The sequence below is a fragment of the Hyperolius riggenbachi genome, chromosome 8 (assembly GCF_040937935.1).
Source record: "Hyperolius riggenbachi isolate aHypRig1 chromosome 8, aHypRig1.pri, whole genome shotgun sequence".
Taxonomy (NCBI): Eukaryota; Metazoa; Chordata; class Amphibia; order Anura; family Hyperoliidae; genus Hyperolius; species Hyperolius riggenbachi.
In genome coordinates, this window is record NC_090653.1 from 253,707,031 (window position 1) to 253,727,494 (window position 20,464).

At 46.2% G+C, this 20,464-nt stretch overlaps 1 protein-coding gene and 1 long non-coding RNA gene across 2 annotated transcripts in view; one reads left to right on the forward strand and one right to left on the reverse strand.

The window, feature by feature from the left end:
* LOC137527763 (discoidin domain-containing receptor 2-like) overlaps positions 1-18,788 on the reverse strand; it is a 64,673-nt gene extending 45,885 nt beyond the window's left edge. Inside the window, exons 1-4 of the mRNA XM_068248639.1 lie at positions 18,656-18,788; positions 16,739-16,841; positions 12,827-13,055; positions 8,930-9,077 (exon numbers count right to left, since the gene is read on the reverse strand). Coding sequence (XP_068104740.1) covers positions 8,930-9,077; positions 12,827-13,055; positions 16,739-16,841; positions 18,656-18,719 — 544 coding nt within the window. The 5' untranslated portion in view covers positions 18,720-18,788. The remainder of the gene's footprint in view (positions 1-8,929; positions 9,078-12,826; positions 13,056-16,738; positions 16,842-18,655) is intronic.
* LOC137527764 (uncharacterized) overlaps positions 1-20,464 on the forward strand; it is a 145,688-nt gene that overhangs the window by 107,232 nt on the left and 17,992 nt on the right. The window lies entirely within an intron of this gene.

Sequence of the window (20,464 nt, forward strand, 5' to 3'; positions counted from 1 at the left end):
GGAGCGGTGTGGGTCTGGTGTGGCTGGGTCTTTTAGTGCACACAGGCTGAGGAACACACGCACGCGCGCGCGCGCTGAGAGGCAGAACTCTTATGCTAAACATGGGAAGGTCAGCTGATCGCGCTGATCAGCTGACGCCAGGGCAAGTTTCCATTGGTTGATCATTCAGGGGCGGTGCTGAAGAGCACTGCCCCATATATACTTGCTGCTGGCCAGTCTCAAGTTGTCTGCCGTTGCGATTACTAGGTGAAAGCACTCAGACCTTTGTCAGTTCTCACAGTGTGTTTGAACCAGGTGTCCCTGGGAATTCACACTGAGCCAGAAACTTTGAGTTATTATTCATTTTATGCTTAGACTAGTTCCAGGGTGTAGAGACCACGGACCTCACACCCAGATTAGGGAACTGTATTGTCATCTGTGTTATACTCCAGACTAGTTCCAGGGTGCTGAGACCACGGACCTCGCACCAAAGACTAGGGAACTTGTACATTCCACTCTGTTATACTTCAGACTAGTTCCGGGGTGTAGAGACCAAGGACCTCACACCCAGACTAGGCATTGTTTGATATATGTTATGACTTATTGCTTATCTGACTATTCTTCTGTCATCTGATTCGGTACCTCGCATATCTGATCTTCTGTTGCCAAACCCTGCTTGCCTTGGATACCGAATCAGTTTTCTGTCTATGTACTTTATCTGACCGTGTGTTGCCGACCTGACTTGCCCGACCTCGAGAGCTATCTCCCTGTCTAGAGATAGTCTCCAGCTCAGATAGTGACATCACCTTTCAGGTGTCACTCACACGCTGGTCCTTCCCATCTCCAGCCTGACTCCATCCCTTGGAGAGTCTCAGGCTGCTGTAAGATTCCTGTGTCCTCTAAAGCAGTACTCCAGGCTGCTTCTGATCACCTGCTCAGCAGGTGCATGTCTCAAAGTATTACTGTTACACCAAACACTCACATACCTATAGGTGTCCAGAGGTTAGCAATATATCTGTATTATCGGTGATTCTGCAGATCATTAATAATCAGGTATATGTCTGCATTCTTGGTGATACTGCAGATCACCAATAATCAGTTTCTCTCTGCGTGCTGACACCAATCGTTACAGAACGGCAGACCAAACCCAAATGGACGCACTCAGTAGCCGTCTTGATGCACTCACCACTACGGTGGAAAATTACACCCGAGTGCTGAATAGTCACCAGACCCAGATTGACGCTTTGTCTGGGACTGTAGAAGTCTTTCAGACGGCTGTGAATGCAGTGCGATCTCCTCATAGCACAGACATACGCATGTCCGTACCTGAAAAGATTTCTGGTCACAGATCTGACTTCCGGAATTTTAGAAACAGAGTGTTATCATACTTTGAGTTAAGGCCTAACTCATCAGGAACCATAGCACAGAAAGTAACATTTATTAAGACTCTACTGTCAGGGAATTCCTAGACTTGGGCATATAGTCTTCCCACAGGGGATAAGGCCTTGACCTCGGTAGAGGAATTTTTTAAAGCTATGGCTATAATTTACGATGATCCGGACATTGCCTCTACTGCAGAGCGGAAGCTCAAATTGCTACGGCAGGGCAAAGGTCCGGTAGAAGACTATGCTGCAGAGTTTAGAAAGTGGGCAGTGTCAGCAAGATGGGGCTCATTCCCTCTTTTAGACTGTTTCCTGTCAGGGTTGTCAGACGCAGTTTCTGATCTGATGTTGGGCCATCCTGAGCCCAAATCCATTGATGAGGCCATATCATCGGCCATCAGAATTGATCGTCGTTTACGTTATCAGAAACAGACACGGGGTAGGAACAATGGGCGATCCTTGTCTTATACAGCTTCTCCTCCAGTTTCATCACCACCAGCGTCCCCTCCACCGGAACCAATGCAAATTGGTCGGTCGAGATTGTCCCAGGTGGAAAGGAGACGTAGGGAAAAAGAGCAGCTCTGTCTATACTGTGCAGAGGAGGGTCATAAAGTGCAGAATTGTCCCAAGAGGTCGGGAAACGCTGCCGCCTAGGTGTAGTTGGAGGTAATACCCTAGGCGTGCAGTCTTTACCTCTAGATGATAAACGTTTCTTTCTCCCTTGCACTATATCCTGGCAGGATAAGACAGAGACTACTGAGGCCTTTATAGATTCTGGCTCAGCAGCTAACTTTATGGATTATGAATTTGCTAAAAAAATTGGGGATCCCGATCTCTCCATTGAAACAACAGATCCGGGTCACTGCAGTGGATGACTCCCCCCTGCAAAGTAATCACCCCCTCTCTCAGACCCCAGACTTGGGGGTCACAATAGGGGTGTTACATAGAGAAAGTTTATCATTTTTTGTGTTACGAATGGCAACCTCCACGATCATTCTTGGCATGCCATGGTTACAGATTTACTCGCCTCAGATCAATTGGGCTACTGGTCAGCTAACGAGCTGGTCTAACCATTGCTATCATCATTGTTTAGCGAAAGTAACCTTTGGTAAAACCAAGATTCATTTGGAAGGTTTGCCAGATCAGTATTCACAGTTTGCGGACGTGTTTTGTCCCAAGGCAGCAGATAAACTTCCTCCACACCGTCCTTTTGATTGCCCCATTGATCTCAGGTCTGGTTGTATGCCCCCTAGAGGTCACCTCTATAATTTGTCAGGGCCAGAGAAATTGGCCATGCAGGAATACATATGTGAAAACTTAGCTAAGGGTTTTATTCGCCCTTCTCGGTCCCCGGCAGGGGCATGGTTCTTTTTTGTGAAAAAGGATGGAGGCCTCCGTCCATGCATTGATTATCGGGGCCTAAATAAGATCACAGTAAAAAATCTCTATCCCTTGCCTTTAATAGACGATTTGTTTACTCGGGTCACCAATGCTAACATTTTCTCGAAATTGGATTTAAGGGGTGCATACAATCTTGTGAGAATCAGGGACGGTGATGAGTGGAAGACGGCCTTCAACACACCCGACGGGCACTACGAGTACCTGGTGATGCCCTTCGGGTTGTGTAACGCTCCGGCCGTCTTTCAAGAATTAATCAATGAAGTCTTCAGAGAGGTGTTGGGCAGATTCGTCTTAGTATATCTAGACGACATACTAATCTTCTCGTCCAGCCTCTCTGAGCACAGAAAACACGTTGAATTTGTGTTACGGAAATTGAGACAGAATATGCTCTACGTGAAGCTGGAAAAGTGCATTTTCGAGGTAACATCTGTCGCCTTCTTGGGATACATTATTTCTACCTCTGGTCTCTCTATGGACCCTGGAAAAGTCTCAGCTGTCTTGGAATGGCCTCAACCTGTGAGTCTGAAGGCACTCCAGAGGTTCCTGGGGTTCGCCAATAACTATAGGAGGTTTATAAAGGGGTACTTTACGGTGATTTCACCTCTTACCAGCCTCACTAAGAAAGGGGCAGATACTCATCACTGGTCCCCTGAGGCCCATGCTGCTTTCTCCACCCTAAAGAAGTTGTTCTGTACTGCACCCATTTTGAGACATGTCGACACCACTTTCCCCTTTATTGTAGAGGTAGATGCCTCAGAGGTAGGGGTGGGGGCTGTGCTGTCTCAGCGTTCTGGGCTGCAGGGAAAGTTACACCCTTGTGTCTATTTTTCTCGTAGATTTTCGCCCGCAGAGAAAAACTACGATATAGGCAATAGGGAACTTCTAGCCATTAAGTTGGCCTTTGAGGAATGGCGACATTGGCTAGAAGGCGCAGAACATACCATTACTGTCTATACTGACCACAAAAATGTGGAGTACATTGAGGGCGCTAAGAGACTTAGCCCCCGACAGGCTCGGTGGTCATTATTTTTCTCAAGATTCAGATTTGTAATCACGTATACCCCTGGTAGTAAAAACATCAAGGCTGATGCCTTATCCAGATGTTTTGAGCCCCAAACAGCACAGCCCTCAGACCCAGAAACCATTCTTCCTCAGAAAGTGGTTCTGGCCGCCACTGAGACCTGGGGGGACTGGACAGAGACCTTGGCTCCATTCCAACAGGATGTGCCACAGGGAAAGCCTGAAGGGGTCATGTTTGTCCCCATGCCTTTTCGTCTACAGATACTGCAGTTGTTCCATTCTCACAAGAATGCGGGGCATCCTGGGGCCACCAGAACTCAGGATCTCATTGCGAGATGTGCCTGGTGGCCGTCACTGGCCGTTGACTGCAAGGAGTATGTAAGAGAATGTGCAGTATGTGCTAGAAGCAAACCCTCTCGTCAGGCACCTGTGAGCCATGGACCCACCTGTCCATGGATTTTGTGGGTGAACTCCCCAGGTCTGAGGGCATGAAGGTCATTTGGGTGGTAGTCGATCGCGTTAGTAAGATGGCCCACTTTGTTCCTCTGAAAGGACTCCCCTCGGCCCAGGAGCTGGCCGATCTTTTTATCCAACATATTTTCCGACTGCATGGGATTCCGGAAAATATAGTCTCAGATCGAGGAGTCCAATTTGTCTCTAAATTTTGGAGGGCATTCTGCCATCAGTTAAACATGGGGCTATCTTTCTCATCAGGCTACCACCCACAGAACAATGGCCAGACCGAAAGAATAAATCAGTCTCTGGAACAGTTCTTAAGATGTTATGTGGCGGATGCTCAAACTGACTGGGTCAAATTCTTGCCCTATGCAGAATTGGCACACAACAATCTTAAAAGTGCTTCCTCAGGTTTTTCCCCATTCCAGGTGGTGACGGGTAGATCACCTAAGTTCACCCCATTACCAGTGGCTTCCACCCCGTTTCCAGCCCTGGAGGATTGGCGGAAGTCTTTAAAGAGAACCAGAGATGAAGCACCCTCTTGTATTTTACCTTATAAATCAGTGGGAACATGACAGTAAACACCTAATCTGCCCTTTGTTTCATTGTTCTCTGTGTAATCTTAATGTTATCACCTCTGATAAGAATCCCCGACTGAGAAGTCAGGCTGCTCCGTCTAGCTTTGCTACAGAAAGATTATAGCTAAGTCTGTCTTCTGTGGTGTTATTTCAAGCCCAAGCCTGCCCCCTTGTGGCTTTGCTATAATGACTCAGCAATAATCATTCCCAGCAAAGCCAGATTTAATTGCTCAGTCTGGGATTCTTGTGACTGCTGTAACAGACACTTTTAGCAGTGAGGGTGAAACAGAGAGCATGGTAAGTGTTTTCTCTAATGTTCTTACTGATATACATGGTGAAATACACAAGGGTGCTTCGTCTCTGGTTCCCTTTAAGACAAGTGTGGGGAATGGTTGAAAGAAATCTGAGGAGGGCTTTTCAAAGTCAGAAGAAACAGGCCGATAAGAGACGTTCCATCGAGTGGGAATTTCTTCCAGGAGACTTGGTTTGGGTGTCCACACGACATTTGGCGCTGAAGCAACTCTCGCCCAAGTTAGGTCCCAGGTTTGTGGGCCCGTTTCCAGTAACCAGGAAAATCAATAACGTCACCTATGCCATCGATCTCCCCACCAGCATGCGAGGGGTGAGATCCTTTCATGTGTCCTTGCTCAAGCCAGCAGTGCACGTGGATTCCGCTTCCCCCCCCCCCCCCCCCCCGGTGTTGATTGATGATCAACCCGAGTATGAAATTGAAAAGATTCTAGACTCCCGGCTTGTGCAGAACTCCGTGCAGTATTTAGTGCACTGGAAAGGATATGGCATTGAGGAAAGAACTTGGGTGCCAGAATGTCGCATGCACGCAGAGGATTTAAAAAGGGAGTTCCATAACTTGCATCCTGAGAAGCCGGGCAGGAGATGTCCGGAGTCCACTCCTCGGGGGGGGGGGTACTGTGAGAGAACGCGGAAAAGCCGCCGCGTTTGGCACTGAGGAGGCGGCTGTTTCCGCGTCCAATGCGGCGATCTGGTGGCAGGGCAGAACGCGGAAAGGTCACCGCCTGTGACAGCAGTGAGGCGGCGGATTCCACGTCCAGCGCAGCGATCTGTGCGGAGCGGCGTGGGTCTGGTGTGGCTAGGTCTGTTAGTGCACACAGGCTGAGGAACACGCGCACGCGCGCGCGCGCTGAGAGGCAGAACTCTTATGCTAAACATGGGAAGGTCAGTTGATCGCGCTGATCAGCTGACGCCAGGGCAAGTTTCCATTGGTTGATCATTCAGGGGCGGTGCTGGAGAGCACTGCTCCATATTTACTTGCTGCTGGCCAGTCTCAAGTTGTCTGCCGTTGCGATCACTAGGTGGAAGCACTCAGACCTTTGTCAGTTCTCACAGTGTGTTTGAACCAGGTGTCCCTGGGAATTCACACTGAGCCAGAAACTTTGAGTTATTATTCTGTTTATGCTTAGACTAGTTCCAGGGTGTAGAGACCACGGACCTCACACCCAGATTAGGGAACTGTATTGTCATCTGTGTTATACTCCAGACTAGTTCCAGGGTGCTGAGACCACGGACCTCGCACTCAGATTAGGGAACTGTATTGTCATCTGTGTTATACTTCAGACTAGTTCCAAGGTGCTGAGACCACGGACCTCGCACTCAGATTAGGGAACTGTATTGTCATCTGTGTTATACACCAGACTAGTTCCAGGGTGCTGAGACCACGGACCTTGCACTCAGATTAGGGAACTGTATTGTCATCTGTGTTATACTCCAGACTAGTTCCAGGGTGCCGAGACCACAGACCTTGCACCAAAGACTAGGGAACTTGTATATTCCACTCTGTTATACTTCAGACTAGTTCTGGGGTGTAGAGACCAAGGACCTCACACCCAGACTAGGCATTGTTTGATATCTGTTATGACTTATTACTTATCTGACTATTCTTCTGTCCTCTGATTCGGTACCTCGCATATCTGATCTTCTGTTGCCAAACCTTGCTTGCCTGCCTTGGATACCGAATCAGTTTTCTGTCTATGTACTTTATCTGACCGTGTGTTGCCGACCTGGCTTGCCCGACCTCGAGAGCTATCTCCCTGTCTAGAGATAGTCTCCAGCTCAGATAGTGACATCACCTTTCAGGTGTCACTCACACGCTGGTCCTTCCCATCTCCAGCCTGACTCCATCCCTTGGAGAGTCTCAGGCTGCTGTAAGATTCCTGTGTCCTCTAAAGCAGTACTCCAGGCTGCTTCTGATCACCTGCTCAGCAGGTGCATGTCTCAAAGTATTACTGTTACACCAAACACTCACATACCTATAGGTGTCCAGAGGTTAGCAATATATCTGATTATCGGTGATACTGCAGATCATCAATAATCAGGTATATATCTGCATTCTTGGTGATACTGCAGATCACCAATAATCAGATTCTCTCTGCGTGCTGACACCAATCGTTACACCTATCTTCCCACACCAGCTAACTCTATAAAGCCTGACTATAGGTTACAAGATGTTTAGCTGGGGAAGACCAGGTTTTTTTAATATGTACCGCCAGTGCTGGTTTTAGATGCAGGCAATCTAGGCAGTTGCATAAGGCACCATTAGCTAGTTTGTACATTCCTAGCTTACAACCCCCACTTAACATTATTAACATTACCCCTATTGACCCAATTAGTACACAAATGATGTAGATATTACTGTGCTACTTTGGCCAATAGTCATTTTAGGTTTTTGGTAGTTTCAGTGACCTGCAAACATGTGCAAGTTGAAATCTAGGCCAGGATACCATTTGCATGCAGTTTGTATGTTCTCCACCTGTTTGTGTTGGTTACCTTAGGGCACTCCTGTTTTCTCTCACATCCCCAAAACACACTGATAAATTATATATCATTAGATCATAACATGGACATTAGACTATGGTAATGATTAAATTGTCAGCTACTCTGCAGAAGTCAATGTTTTATAAATGCATGTTGATATGGTAGGACATTACATTATATCTATGATAGGATTAGATTGTGACCTCCTCTGGGTATAGTCAGGGACATGACTATGTACTCTGTAAAGTGCTGCAGAAGAGGTCAGTGCTATATAAATACATAATAATATGGTAGGACATTAGACTATGCCTTTGGTAAATATTAGACTGTGAGCTCCTCTGAGGACAGTCATTGAAATGACTATGTACTCTGTGATGCGCTGCAGAAATTATCAGTGCTATATAAATACATAATAATAATAGTTGTTGTTATTATTATGTACTTCTATAGCACTGACATCTTCTGCAGCGCATCACAGAGTACATAGTTATGTCACTGACAGTCCTCAGAGAGGCTCACAATCAAATCCTACCATAGTCATAGTCTAATGCCCTGCCTAATAATAATAATACTATTATTATTATTATTATTATTATTATTATTATTTGGTAGGACATTAGACTATGAGTATGGTAGGTTTTGATTGTGAGCCCCTCTGAGGACAGTCAGTGACATGACTATGTATTGTGTAAAGTGCTGCAGAAGATGTCATTGCTATATAAATACATAATAATAATAATAATATGGTAGGATATTAGACTATGACTATGGTAGAATTAGATTTTGAGATCCTCTGAGGACAGTCAGTGACATGACTGTGTACTCTGTAAAGTGCTGCAGAAGATGTCAGTGCCATATAAATATATTGTAATATACATTTATGTCCATTGAATCGTTGTCATTCAAAAAACTATGAGGCTTTGCAAACTGAGTATCATGGCAACAGCCTCAATTTTAAAGAATTGCACTTGTTTTGGATCCAAGTTTTAAACCACCTCAACAAAATCTGAAATGTGAGTTTAGAAGTGTGTAAACATTTTCCCCTAAGAAGAAACCATATTTCCATGGCTGGATTTGAGGCATGGCCACAATGGCCATGGTCTAAGACACCGGGAAGCAAGGGGCGGGCAGCAGACTGGTTAACAGGGGTGAGCAGTGGACGAGGGGAGTACAGCACAAGACTGGGGGGGGGGGGGGGGGGTACACAGGACAAGGAGAATAGGGGGTGGCAGTGAGCCTTGGGCGATAAACTTTACAAATCCAGCCCTGCCTATTTGCCTGCCTCCCTGCCCAATCTGAGTGCAGAAGAAAGAGTCTGCTTACCATACCAGGCACAGCCGTACAGCTCCACCCTCATGCACACCGTCATGGGGACCTTGGTGACAGGGATGACACGGATGTGACTCGCTATGATTGGAGGTCGCAAGTCATTCAGGACCACCTCATACTCATCCACATTGCCTTTGATGATCTGAAAATATGCAAAATTATCATTCATGGCATATTGAGTCATTATTCCAATCATAAATCTATCTATCTATCTATCTATCTATCTATCTATCTATCTATCTATCTATCTATCTTTGGACTACAACACGCACCTATGTTTAGAGGGCAAAAATCAGAGAAAAAAGAAAAATACTAAACCTGGTGCGTCTATGGTGCTGGGGCATCATATAGACCTTTTCCCCCCAAAACTGTCTCTATCCCAGCTACACTGCCCAGTTACATTAACTACACTTCCAGCTACACTGACCACTCTCCTAGCTACATTGACTACACTCCCAGCTACACAAACTTCACTGCCATCTACATTGACTACACTCACAGCTAACTACATGCTCTTACCAATCCAGGAACGTGCTCAGAGTCCTCCGTCCGTCTCTTCCGCCCATATCAGCTGCTTTATACAGAAGGTGCGCCACAGTATATGCTCGCCTTCCACGGCTGCTGTATTTTCGGGTTCACTGCTGCCCTCTAGCTGAGCATGTCATGCGTAAACTGACGGCGCAAGAGCGCTGTGCACAGCTAGAGGGTACCAGTGAAAACAGAAGTACGGCGGCCATGGAGGACAAGTGTATACAGCAGCAGCGGCATCTTCTGTATACAGCACAGGAAACAGAGCACGTCGGTCAGTAAGAGCTGGGGGGGGGGGAGGCACCTGGCCACACCTTCAGAATATAAGACACACTGACTTACTCCCCTACCTCCTCAGTCTTGGGGGGGGGGGGGGGGGGTTGGAGTGTGTCTTATATTTAAAAAAAAATATGGTACTTCTCTTATTCCTTTTTCTCCTCAGCATCACACGGCAATCATTTACCCACCAGAAATATAATTAGGGAGGAGAAATAAACATAGAGCATTCATTGAGAAATGAAGTTGGCTGGTTGCTCACAAACAAGCAAGGTCATTGTTCACTTGGGCTGGATGGCAATTATCAGAAGTTATGTCAAGGATAAGCTGCAGATCAGTCATCACTTCACCACACTAATGATTCAGGGCCTTTCTGCGGTTATGGGAGTCGCACAAAATGCCGTCGTTCTAATGCTATTCATTCTGAAAGACGCTGCTTGGTGACTGAATCCGTCTTCACCTACGTTGGTTGAGGAGGCCTCATCTCTGAGCCTTGCAGGAAGAGGACAACGTGTCCCCAATGCCTCATCTTGGCAACTCCAAAGATAACCTAGGCAATGCCCAGCTGAACTGTGATGTGGAGAATAAGGTGACCATGCAAGATGTGACATTTTAGACTTTCCTGGACATTGTTTAAGGTATCAGTTGAGTTGACATCAACGATGACCATGCAAAGTAATGATGTGTGTCAAAAGTATAGTCATATTAAAACCATAGAGAACAGAAGAACGTGTTCTAAAGTCATGGTTACGGTGATGACAACCTTAAAGGGATACTGTAGGGGGGTCGGGGGAAAATGAGTTCAACTTACCCGGGGCTTCTTAAAGTCCCCCACAGACATTCTGTGCCCGCGCAGCCACTCCCCAATGCTCCAGCCCCGCCGCCGGTTCACTTCTGGAATTTCAGACTTTAAAGTCTGCAAACGACTGCGCCTGCGTTGCCATGTCCTCAATCCCGCTGAGGTCACCAGGAGTGTACTGCGCCGACACAGACCATACTGGGCCTGCACAGTATGCTCCTGGTGACATCAGTGGGATCGAGGACACGGCAACGCAGGCGCAGTGGTTTTCAGACTTTAAAGTCTAAAATTCCAGAAGTGAATCGGAGGCGGGGCCGGAGCATCGGTGATAGAATGTCTGCGGGGGACCATTAGAAGCCCCGGATAAGTTCAACTCATTTTCCCCCGACCCCCCCTACAGTGTCCCTTTAACCTCCCTAGCGTTCTGGACGAGTTGAGCTCATCCAAAGACGCTAGAGGGCACCGCTCAGGCCCTGCCGGGCCGATTTTGATAGTTTTTTTTTCAAACACGCAGCTAGCACTTTGCTAGCTGCATGTTTGCTCCGATCGCCGCCGATGCGCTGCTACCCGCCGCGTAGTAGCCCCCCCCCCGCCTTGAGACCCTGTGCGCAGCCTGGCCAATCAGTGCCAGGCAGCGCTGAGGGGCGGATTGGGACTCCCTATGACGTCACGACGTCGATGACGTCATTCCGTTTGACGGGGGGAAGCCCTGCAGCCAATCCCGTTCAGAATGGGATTTCCTGACGGCCATCATCGCCGGCGGCTATCGGAAGGGTGGGTGGGATTCGGCTGGGAGAGGGCTATCATGTAGCTAGCGCTAGGCTAGCTACATGATAAAAAAAAAAATAGGTTTAAAAAACCATGCGCAGCTGTGTGGCCTGCGCATAATCAGAACGCCAGGGAGGTTAAAATCCCTTGGTGGTTGGAAATATCAGCCTGGTTGTTTTTCCAAGTATTTAGTTCTTGATCTGATGAGGATTCATCATTTTGCTTTGTAGAGCATGATAAAAGGATAACAGAACCTGAAATGCTGAAGATCGGGATTTACTAAGTTTATATGAGGTGGAGGGATAAGGGGATGGATGACCTGACCTGGATTTATCAAAGCATTAGATGTGAAAGCTTTTAGTCCTCACTAGGTCATATAATGAAGCAGTTAATCTGGGTGCCCGGCATTGGCAGGTGACTAATAGATGCGTATGATAATACTGTTCCTAGGCTCCCAAGGGGGTGGATTGGGCTCCCAATACTAGCCGATTGTTATGTTAGTGCATCAATACTTTAGACGCCGGGGGAGGTTTGTGTTAAGAACTAGGAAGGAGTTTACTGTTAGGCATTGGGGGAGGGGGGGGGGGAATTAGTGTTAGGCATTGGGGGGTTAATGTTAGGTATTATGAGGGAGAGTTAGGAATTAGGGGGGGGGGGGTAGTGTTAAGCATTAGGAGAGGAGGTTAGTGTTAAGCATTAGGAGGGGGGGTTAGTGTTAGGCATTAGGAGGGGAGGTTAGTGTTAGGCATTAGGAGGGGAGGTTAGTGTTAGACATTAGGAGAGGGGTTCGTGTTAGGTATAAGGAAGGGGTAGAGGGAGGGGGATTATTGTCAGGAATTAGGAGGGAGGGATAGTGTGGGGTATTAGAAGGGGTTTACTGTTTACGCACCCAGAGGGAAGATAGTGTTAGGAAGGGAAGTTAGTGTTAGGCATTAGGAGGGGGGGGGGGGTTTGTGTTGGGTATATGCAAGAGGATTAGTGTATTAGGTATCAGGAATGGGGTTAATGATAGGAATTAGGAGGGGAGGTTAGTGTTAGGCATTAGGGAAGGGGTTAGTGTTAGGCATTAAGAGGGGGTTAGTGTTAGGAGAGGGGGTTTGTGTTGAGTATAAGCAAGAGGGTTAGTGTATTAGGTATCAGGAATGGGGTTAATGATAGGAATTAGGAGGACGGTTAGTGTTAGGCATTAGGGGGGTTCGTGTTGGGAATTAGGAGGGGAGGTTAGTGTTAGGGATTAAGAGGGGAGTTAGTGTTAGGCATTAGGAGGGGGGCTGGGTAATGTTAGGCATTAAGAGGGGTTAGTGTTAGGCATTAGGAGGGGGGTTAGTGTTAGGCATTAGGAGGGGGGATTTAGTGTTGGGTATTAGGAAGGGAAGTTAGTGTTAGGCATTAGGAGGGGGGGTTAGTGTTAGGCATTAGGAGGAGGGTTAGTGTTAGGCATTAGTAGGGGGTTAGTGTTAGGCATTAGGAGGCGGAGTTCGTTTCATTCTATATGCCCATAACTCTAGCAGACTTCTCACCTGCTGTCCCTGGTGGTCTTTCCATGACAGCCACCTCTCACCATTCCGGCTGTAGTCCACGCGGTAGGACCTGGCAAACTCTTTACCGGTGGCTCGGGCGTGCCGTCCTTGAGTTCCGATCAGGGTGATAAAGTAGAGCTTGTGCAGGTGTATCTGTAAGAACTGTACGTCCTCTGGCTGAAGCAGACCCGCTGGGCACCAGGCGCCGTCTCCTTCCTCCCGCTGCAGCCTGTCAGAAAGCAGAGAGTGTGTTGGGGACATTACTGTATGGGAGCTTTACATCCTCCATATAAAGCTACAGCTGAAGCATAAAGTAGGCCACAGATCAAACTAAAAAAGCAGACATAAAACATGCCAGAGACATCACAAAAAATATAGCATATATATTCACTAGAGACCAGTGACATCACTGAGAATGCAGCCTGCCCATTCACTAGAGGCCAGTGACATCACTGAGAATGCAGCCTGCCCATTCACTAGAGACCAGTGACATCACTGAGAATGCAGCCTATACACTCACTAGAGACCAGTGACATCACTGAGAATGCAGTCTATCCATTCACTAGAGACTGGTAAAATCACCGTGAATGCAGCCTATCCATTCACTAGAGACCAGTGACATCACCGAGAATGCAGCCCATCCATTCACTAGACACCAGTGACATCACTAAGAATGCAGTCTATCCATTCACTAGAGACCAGTGATATCACTGAGAATGCAGCCTATCCATTCACTAGAGACTGGTGACATCACTGAGCGTGCAGCCTATCCATTCACTAGAGAACAGTGACATTACTGAGAATGCAGCCTATCCATTCACTAGAGACCAGTGACATCACCGAGGATGCAGCCTATCCATTCACTAGAGACCAGTGACATCACTGAGAATGAAGCCTATCCATTCACTAGAGAGCAGTGACATCACTGAGCGTGCAGACTATCCATTCACTAGAGACTAGTGACATCACTTAGAATGCAGCCCATCCATTCACTGAGACTAGTGACATCACTGAGAATGCAGCCTATCCATTTACTAGAGACCAGTGATATCACTGACAATGCAGCCTATCCATTCACTAGAGACCAGTGACATCACTGAGAATGCAGCCTATCCATTCACTACAGACCAGTGACATCACTGAGAATGCAGCCTATCCATTCACTAGATACCAGTGACACCACTGAGAATGCAGCCTATGCTTTCACTAGAGGCCAGTGACATCACCGAGAATGCAGCCTATCCATTCACTAAAGACCAGTGACATCACTGAGAATGCAGCCTATGCTTTCACTAGAGGCCAGTGACATCACCGAGAATGCAGCCTATCCATTCACTAAAGACCAGTGACATCACTGAGAATGCAGCCTATCCATTCACTAGAGGCCAGTGACATCACTGAGAATGCAGCCTATCCATTCACTAGAGACCAGTGACATCACTGAGCATGCAGCCTATCCATTCACTAGAGACCAGTGACATCACTGAGCATGAAGTTCGGGTTGTAAACAAGGTGTTTCCTGACGTGTATTGCAGAAAGTCAAAATTACTCCAGGAGGCACAACCACATCCAGAGAGTGCAGGAAAATTCTACACGTTGACTGCTGGAATCCAGTGACATCATCCTCTCGGCCTAATTATTTTCCAGGGATCCAGTTACCGGTTACATCATGTGTTGGCAGCAGCCGGGCAGATCTGTTTGCATTTGTGCCGTCCAAGGAGAATTAAAGGCTCATTTAACCCTGAGACATTCCGCCTTGTATATACATCTGCTGCTCCACTGGGAGCAGGCTCATTATTATCAATCTCTCTAATGCACTGCGAATGCTCTAATCTGATTGGCTGCAGGTGGGTCCTGTCCTGCTAATACTGGATGATTGGCTGCAGGTCTGTCTAGTCTTACAGGAAATGTATGGTAACCTTTTTTTTATACTAAAACTAATATGCAAAGCAATCAAGAACATACACAAAAAAACCCTTTTTTTACTGATGAGGTAAATATAAGATCCCAACTGTTTGTAGACTGAAAATCGTGCTATGCAAGTAGTGATAAATGTCCGAATGTAAATCAGGGAGAGGAAAGATTTTACAATGGGCAAACATTGACTAAACAATAAAAATATAAGTTAATATTGTAAAAAAAAAAAAAAAAACACAAGCAATTGTATTAATTATGTTGTTTTACTACAGTTCCTCATTACAGAGGCGTAGCGATGGGGGAACATGGGGGACATATGTCCCCGGGCACAGTACACTGAGGGCGCTCAGCGCAGCTGCCATTTTTATATAGTATCGGCATCTTCTGCAGTACATTACAGGATGATGTGAGACTGCCAGGTAATGTGACATTGGGTCAGCCAGCCCAGGATTGGGCCACCCAGTCCAGGACAGCTAGCACAGCACAGAAGCCAAAACAGCCAGCCCACAAGCCAGGTTACTCTGTCTACTTTAAGGGGACACTGTCTGTTATGTGATATGCTAGCCCTTTTGTATTTTATTTATATATTTCAGTGTTCTTCCTGACTCTTGTAGCCGGGTGCTCCACCCGGTTAATTTTGGTTAGCGCCCGTCTGTGAACAACTCGCCTCCTCATTCTCCTCAAATGCTGTAAGCAGAGTTGTTCTGGTCCTGCATTCCCCTGTCACACCCCCACCCTACTACTTATTCATGGCACTTGACTGGAAAAAATTTCTGGGAGAACACTGTATTTTATAGAAGAGGGATCTTCATGCAATGGTTTGCTTGCCAGGCCTAATTACACCACTGCTAACTTCCTGTACATTTTGCTCCACCCATGACCACACCCACAACATTTTTTTGTGGGGTGCACAGCTAACTTGGGGGTGGGGGTGTCTACAAAAAACATCTTTGTCCCCAGGAGCTGAAAACACTAATTATGCCTCTGCAGGCTCTTTAAAGGAAACCAGAGATGAACGCTTTGGCACAAAATGAACATATCCCCCCCCCCCCCCCCCCCCGATAGATTTTACAAAATAAATACTGTAGCTTGTATTTTCGCCGCTCTGGTGTGCCGTTTTTTGTGGGGTTTTTTTTGTTTTTTTTACTAAAACTTCATGCAAAACACAGTTCATCAGAAAAGCATATTAGTGAGTGGGCTGTCTGCAAAATGAAATCACCATTTTTAATAACCTCTTATGACTAACAAATATAGATTAAAAAAATGTTTTTCAATATTCCCTTACATTATCAGACACCAGCAGCTCCTCCTATCTCATCACACAGCTCTCTGTGATGCTGCAAGTACTATACATAACAGGAAAGCAGAGCCAGAAGGGGGCAGGCTTGGGAATGAAAATACATCAGAGAAGACAGACTCAGCTATAATGATTCCTGAGCAAAGCCAGACTGAATGCTCAGTCTGGGATTTTATCAGGGCTGATAACAAGCAGGCTGAGCAGTGAAGGATGAAACAGAGCAGGGTAGGTGTTTTCTCTAATGTTCCCACTGTTATATATGATAAAATACATGAGGGTGCTTCGTCTCTGGTTCACTTTAAGAACCCCGGTTGCTCCCAGTCCAAATTTGAAGCATTAATTGTATGCTGGTATGAGTGGACCAATCCTAAGGAAGGAACCTTGATGATTTTCGTTTGGGTTGGCTTAATTTGAGAATGTTAACATTTATGGAGAACCAATATCCTCCATTTTATTTGGCAGGGTTTGTTGCTGTGCGTTATGCGTTGCTGCAAGTGCGAGATGTGGGTGCAAGGGTTAATGCTGATTTGACTTACAGGGTGGACATTGTGCAAATACAGCAAATAAACATTCACCTCTATTTATCTCTATGTAGACTCCCTAACACTGCTGCTGCCTATAGAGCGCACCCTAGTGGCTGCAGCTTTGAGTGGCCCAGGAGAAAAAGCGCAATATAAATGTTATTTGTCTTGTCTTACCGTGCAAACTGCGGCCCCGTTGACTCATACCATTGGCTGGAAGCGGTGATATCCTCATCACGTATCGTCCTGTCGTACATTCCTAGCGCGTAGCGACATATCGCTGCCGATACAAGGAGAGAGGCTATCAGTGTTATAGTTTGATATGTATTTATATTGCTGAGACAGACTCTCCGCAGACAAAGCAAACAGAGGCAGAATAAGTTGTTTAGACAAGAGATAGCATTCAGAGTGGAAATGTCACCGCAGAAGGTCCAATGGAGCCCATACATCTACGGATTTGGCGACCAATCGACCAGCCTATTCAATAATTATTGATCAGATGAAAATCGGTGCCGCCAAAAGCATACTCAATCGGGCGCTTGGTGATAACAGCGTATGATAATCGTGTATGTGATGAAAACACGGGGGCACGCGGTTATATCTACACTAGGGGGGCAGAGACCGTGGGTGCCGAGCTGATGTCACCACACAAATTCATGCTGAAATCGGTCAGGAATCGACCTTCGGTTCATGGCGGCCAACAGATTTCTCTCCAATCAGATTCGATCAGAGAGAAATCTATGTATTGGTCAATCGGCCACCAAAATTGCTAGATGTATGGGCACCTTAAGGATTTTTTTTCTTACTAGGGGTTCACGGAGCATAACTAGGTGTGTTGGGCACAAGGGCCATTTATGGCTTTTTTGGTGCCCAGACAACCGACTTGTCATCCCCACAGCCGGCGTTAAAGTGAACCAACCTCAGTTTTTAGCACCCGGGGCATCTCAATTGTACGTTCAATATGCCAGCAATGTGGCTCATTAATAAAAAAAATCTAAAGAGAAACTGTGACCAAGAATTGCACTTCATCCCAATCAGTAGCTGATGCCCTCTTTCCCATAAGAAATCTCTACCTTTTCTCAAACGGATCATCAGGGGGCTCTGTATGGCTGATATTGTGGTGAAACTCCTCCCACAGGAAACTGAGGACCGCGGTCCTGGCAGTTTCCTGTCTGTGAACCTCATTGCATTGTGGGAAATAGCTGTTTACAGCTGTTCCCAACTGCCAAAAAAGCAAGCAGCAGCTACTTCCACTGACACCACCTGCCAGCAGTAAAAATGTCACCATGTGGTAAATTTCAGAATGTAAATCAGGGAGAGGAAAGTTTTTACAATGAGCAAACACTGGCTAAATCATTTATACATAATTATTGTAAAAACGAAGCACTTTTTTATTACATTATTTTTCACTGGAGTTCCTCTTTAAATTTTAACTCTTTTTATTTTTTTACATTTAAAAGTTTAGCAGAGGGTTTTATTACCCTACTTCCTCCTACTTCCGAGGCCTGCCCAACCTCAGAAATTTCAGGCAGATAAGGACTGATGTAATTTTTTATTGCACGCATTAGCAGAGAGCAAACAAAAGCTTTCATCAGCATTGGGGTGGGGGGATAGGACACTGTGCTTCAAAGGGTTTACAGAAGTCTCAGATGCTATCTTCACACCTTCCCCTGAATAAATAATGGGCAGCTAGAAGGGAGGGGGAGAACATGGCAGCTCCTGTAGCTATTAAAACCAGGAAAAAAAAGTGGTGCTTGGTTCCCTTTAATTAGTTTTAAAGACACCAGTAACTAAATTGATAGGCTATGAACAGAAATTGTATTTTTATAGATTTATTTTGCTCCAAAATAAGCCTAGAAGGATTATTAGCTGGCAAGCACACCTCAGTGGGCCAAACTTACTGAACCCCTATAACAAGCCCTTCCTAGTGTTAAACGGGGTGTGTAGCCAGTTTATTAACCCCTCTACAAGTTGCCATACATACAGTTTGCATCGATGTTTGCATGAATGTGAGAAGTATTACGATCTCACTGGCCATCCTTTCACACATCACATTGTATTGAGCTATATGGAATCAGGTGTAGTATAACTTACATAATATGACTTCCGATGTGCCGTATCCAATCAGTAGGGTCAGTAGGAGGAGGCGGAGATACATTCTGCGGAGGCCGGACGTAGACAGACTCCGCCCGCTTTCTCTTGTACGCTTTCCTCTTCACGCAACTACATTTCTGCAAAAAAGAAATACCCCATTAGCCAAAAACCTGAAACTGAACTGGGGCCTCACAGGGAACCTGAAGTGAGAGGGACATGGAGACTGCCATATTTGTTTCCTTTTAACCATACCAGTTGCCGGGCAGCCCTGTTGATCTCTTTGGCTGCAGTAGTGGTTGAATCACACATCTGAAACAAGCATGCAGCTAATCCAGTCAGGCTTCAGTCAGAAACACCTGATCTGCATGTTTGTTTATCGCTAAAAGTATTAGAGGCAGAGAAAAAGCAGGACAACCAGGAAACAGGTAGGCCCTTATTCAATTGACTTTTTCTCCAAAGTTTTCTCCTACCTAGGGGATATTTTCACACCTTAGCAAAAAAAAATACCTTTTAAGGCACCAGCAAGCAACAACCTTCACCTAGTTGCACTGCGTATATCTCATTCCAATGCACGATTGCAGGACTTCACTAGGGCTGTTCCCACTCTCTGGAACTCGCTCCCACAAGCCATCAGACTCGCCCCCACCTTTAATACCATCAAACGAGCCCTCAAGACTCACCTTTTCCTGCTTGCATCAGTACTATAAAAGGTTCTGCGGGGCAACCTCTCAACAGATGCACCTATTGGGGTTGATTCACTATAACAAATAGCGTGCCTTATCAGAGTTAACATGCCTTATTAGAGTTGACATGCCTTATCAGCATTAAGGTGCCTTATCAGAGTTAACGTGCCTTATCAGAGTAGCATTGCGAGTGCTACGAACTTATGCCTGCTAATTGGCAATGATGAGAGCTCCACTCATCCCGCCCTGAGCCCCTGCGGGTCCAATCACTTTAAAGGACATTATTCCCGCACTTTCATTGGCCCAATAGGCTGCCTGTCAGGGCACGTTAACTCTGATAAGGCATGTTAACTCTGATAAGGCACACTATTTGTTATAATGAATCAACCCCCTTGTCTCTCCCTCCACCCTTTAGATTGTAAGCCTCTGGCAGGACCCTCCCCTCTAGTGTTTCCTGCTTGATTTTACAATCGCACTGTCCATCACCCATCTTGAGGACTAGAACAGTCTCTATGTTGACCAAAGACACTGAACTACTGTTTTCAAAGACATTTGCATGAACTCATTGTATGTTCTACCTTATTAAGCCATTTACCTATTGTGCAGCGCTGCGTAATGTTGTCGCTTTATAAATACAATAAATAATAATAATAAATCATCTGGTAAAAACGTATTTCATCTGCGGCCGTCCACAGATGGGATACCTATGTCAAATTCTACCTTCTAAAACTGTTTTATTGATACTATACTGCAAGGAAAGCATGATGCAATTTCTTATCTGAAACTTTTTGGAGGCCACTAGGGGGCAGGATGCGCTCACAAAATCTGGGCTGGTGGTAATGTACTGTACCGTAGTAGTTTAATGATTTGTTGACAGGCAAATGTCTCCAAATCACATATGCTGCCTTTCATGACCTAGAGCAGAGCTTTTCCACCTTTTCACTAAGGCCCCGTTCACACTTGCGGTTCGAGTCCACAAGTGTCGGGGGGCCGCAAAGAGACCGTACGGGTCTCTGCGGTGGCCACAAGTTGCGGATCCGGAATGTATCAGTTCCGGCTACAATAAAGTAGCCGGAACTAGATACATTGCAGTGCCAGAAAGGCACCGCAAGCATGGGGGATACCG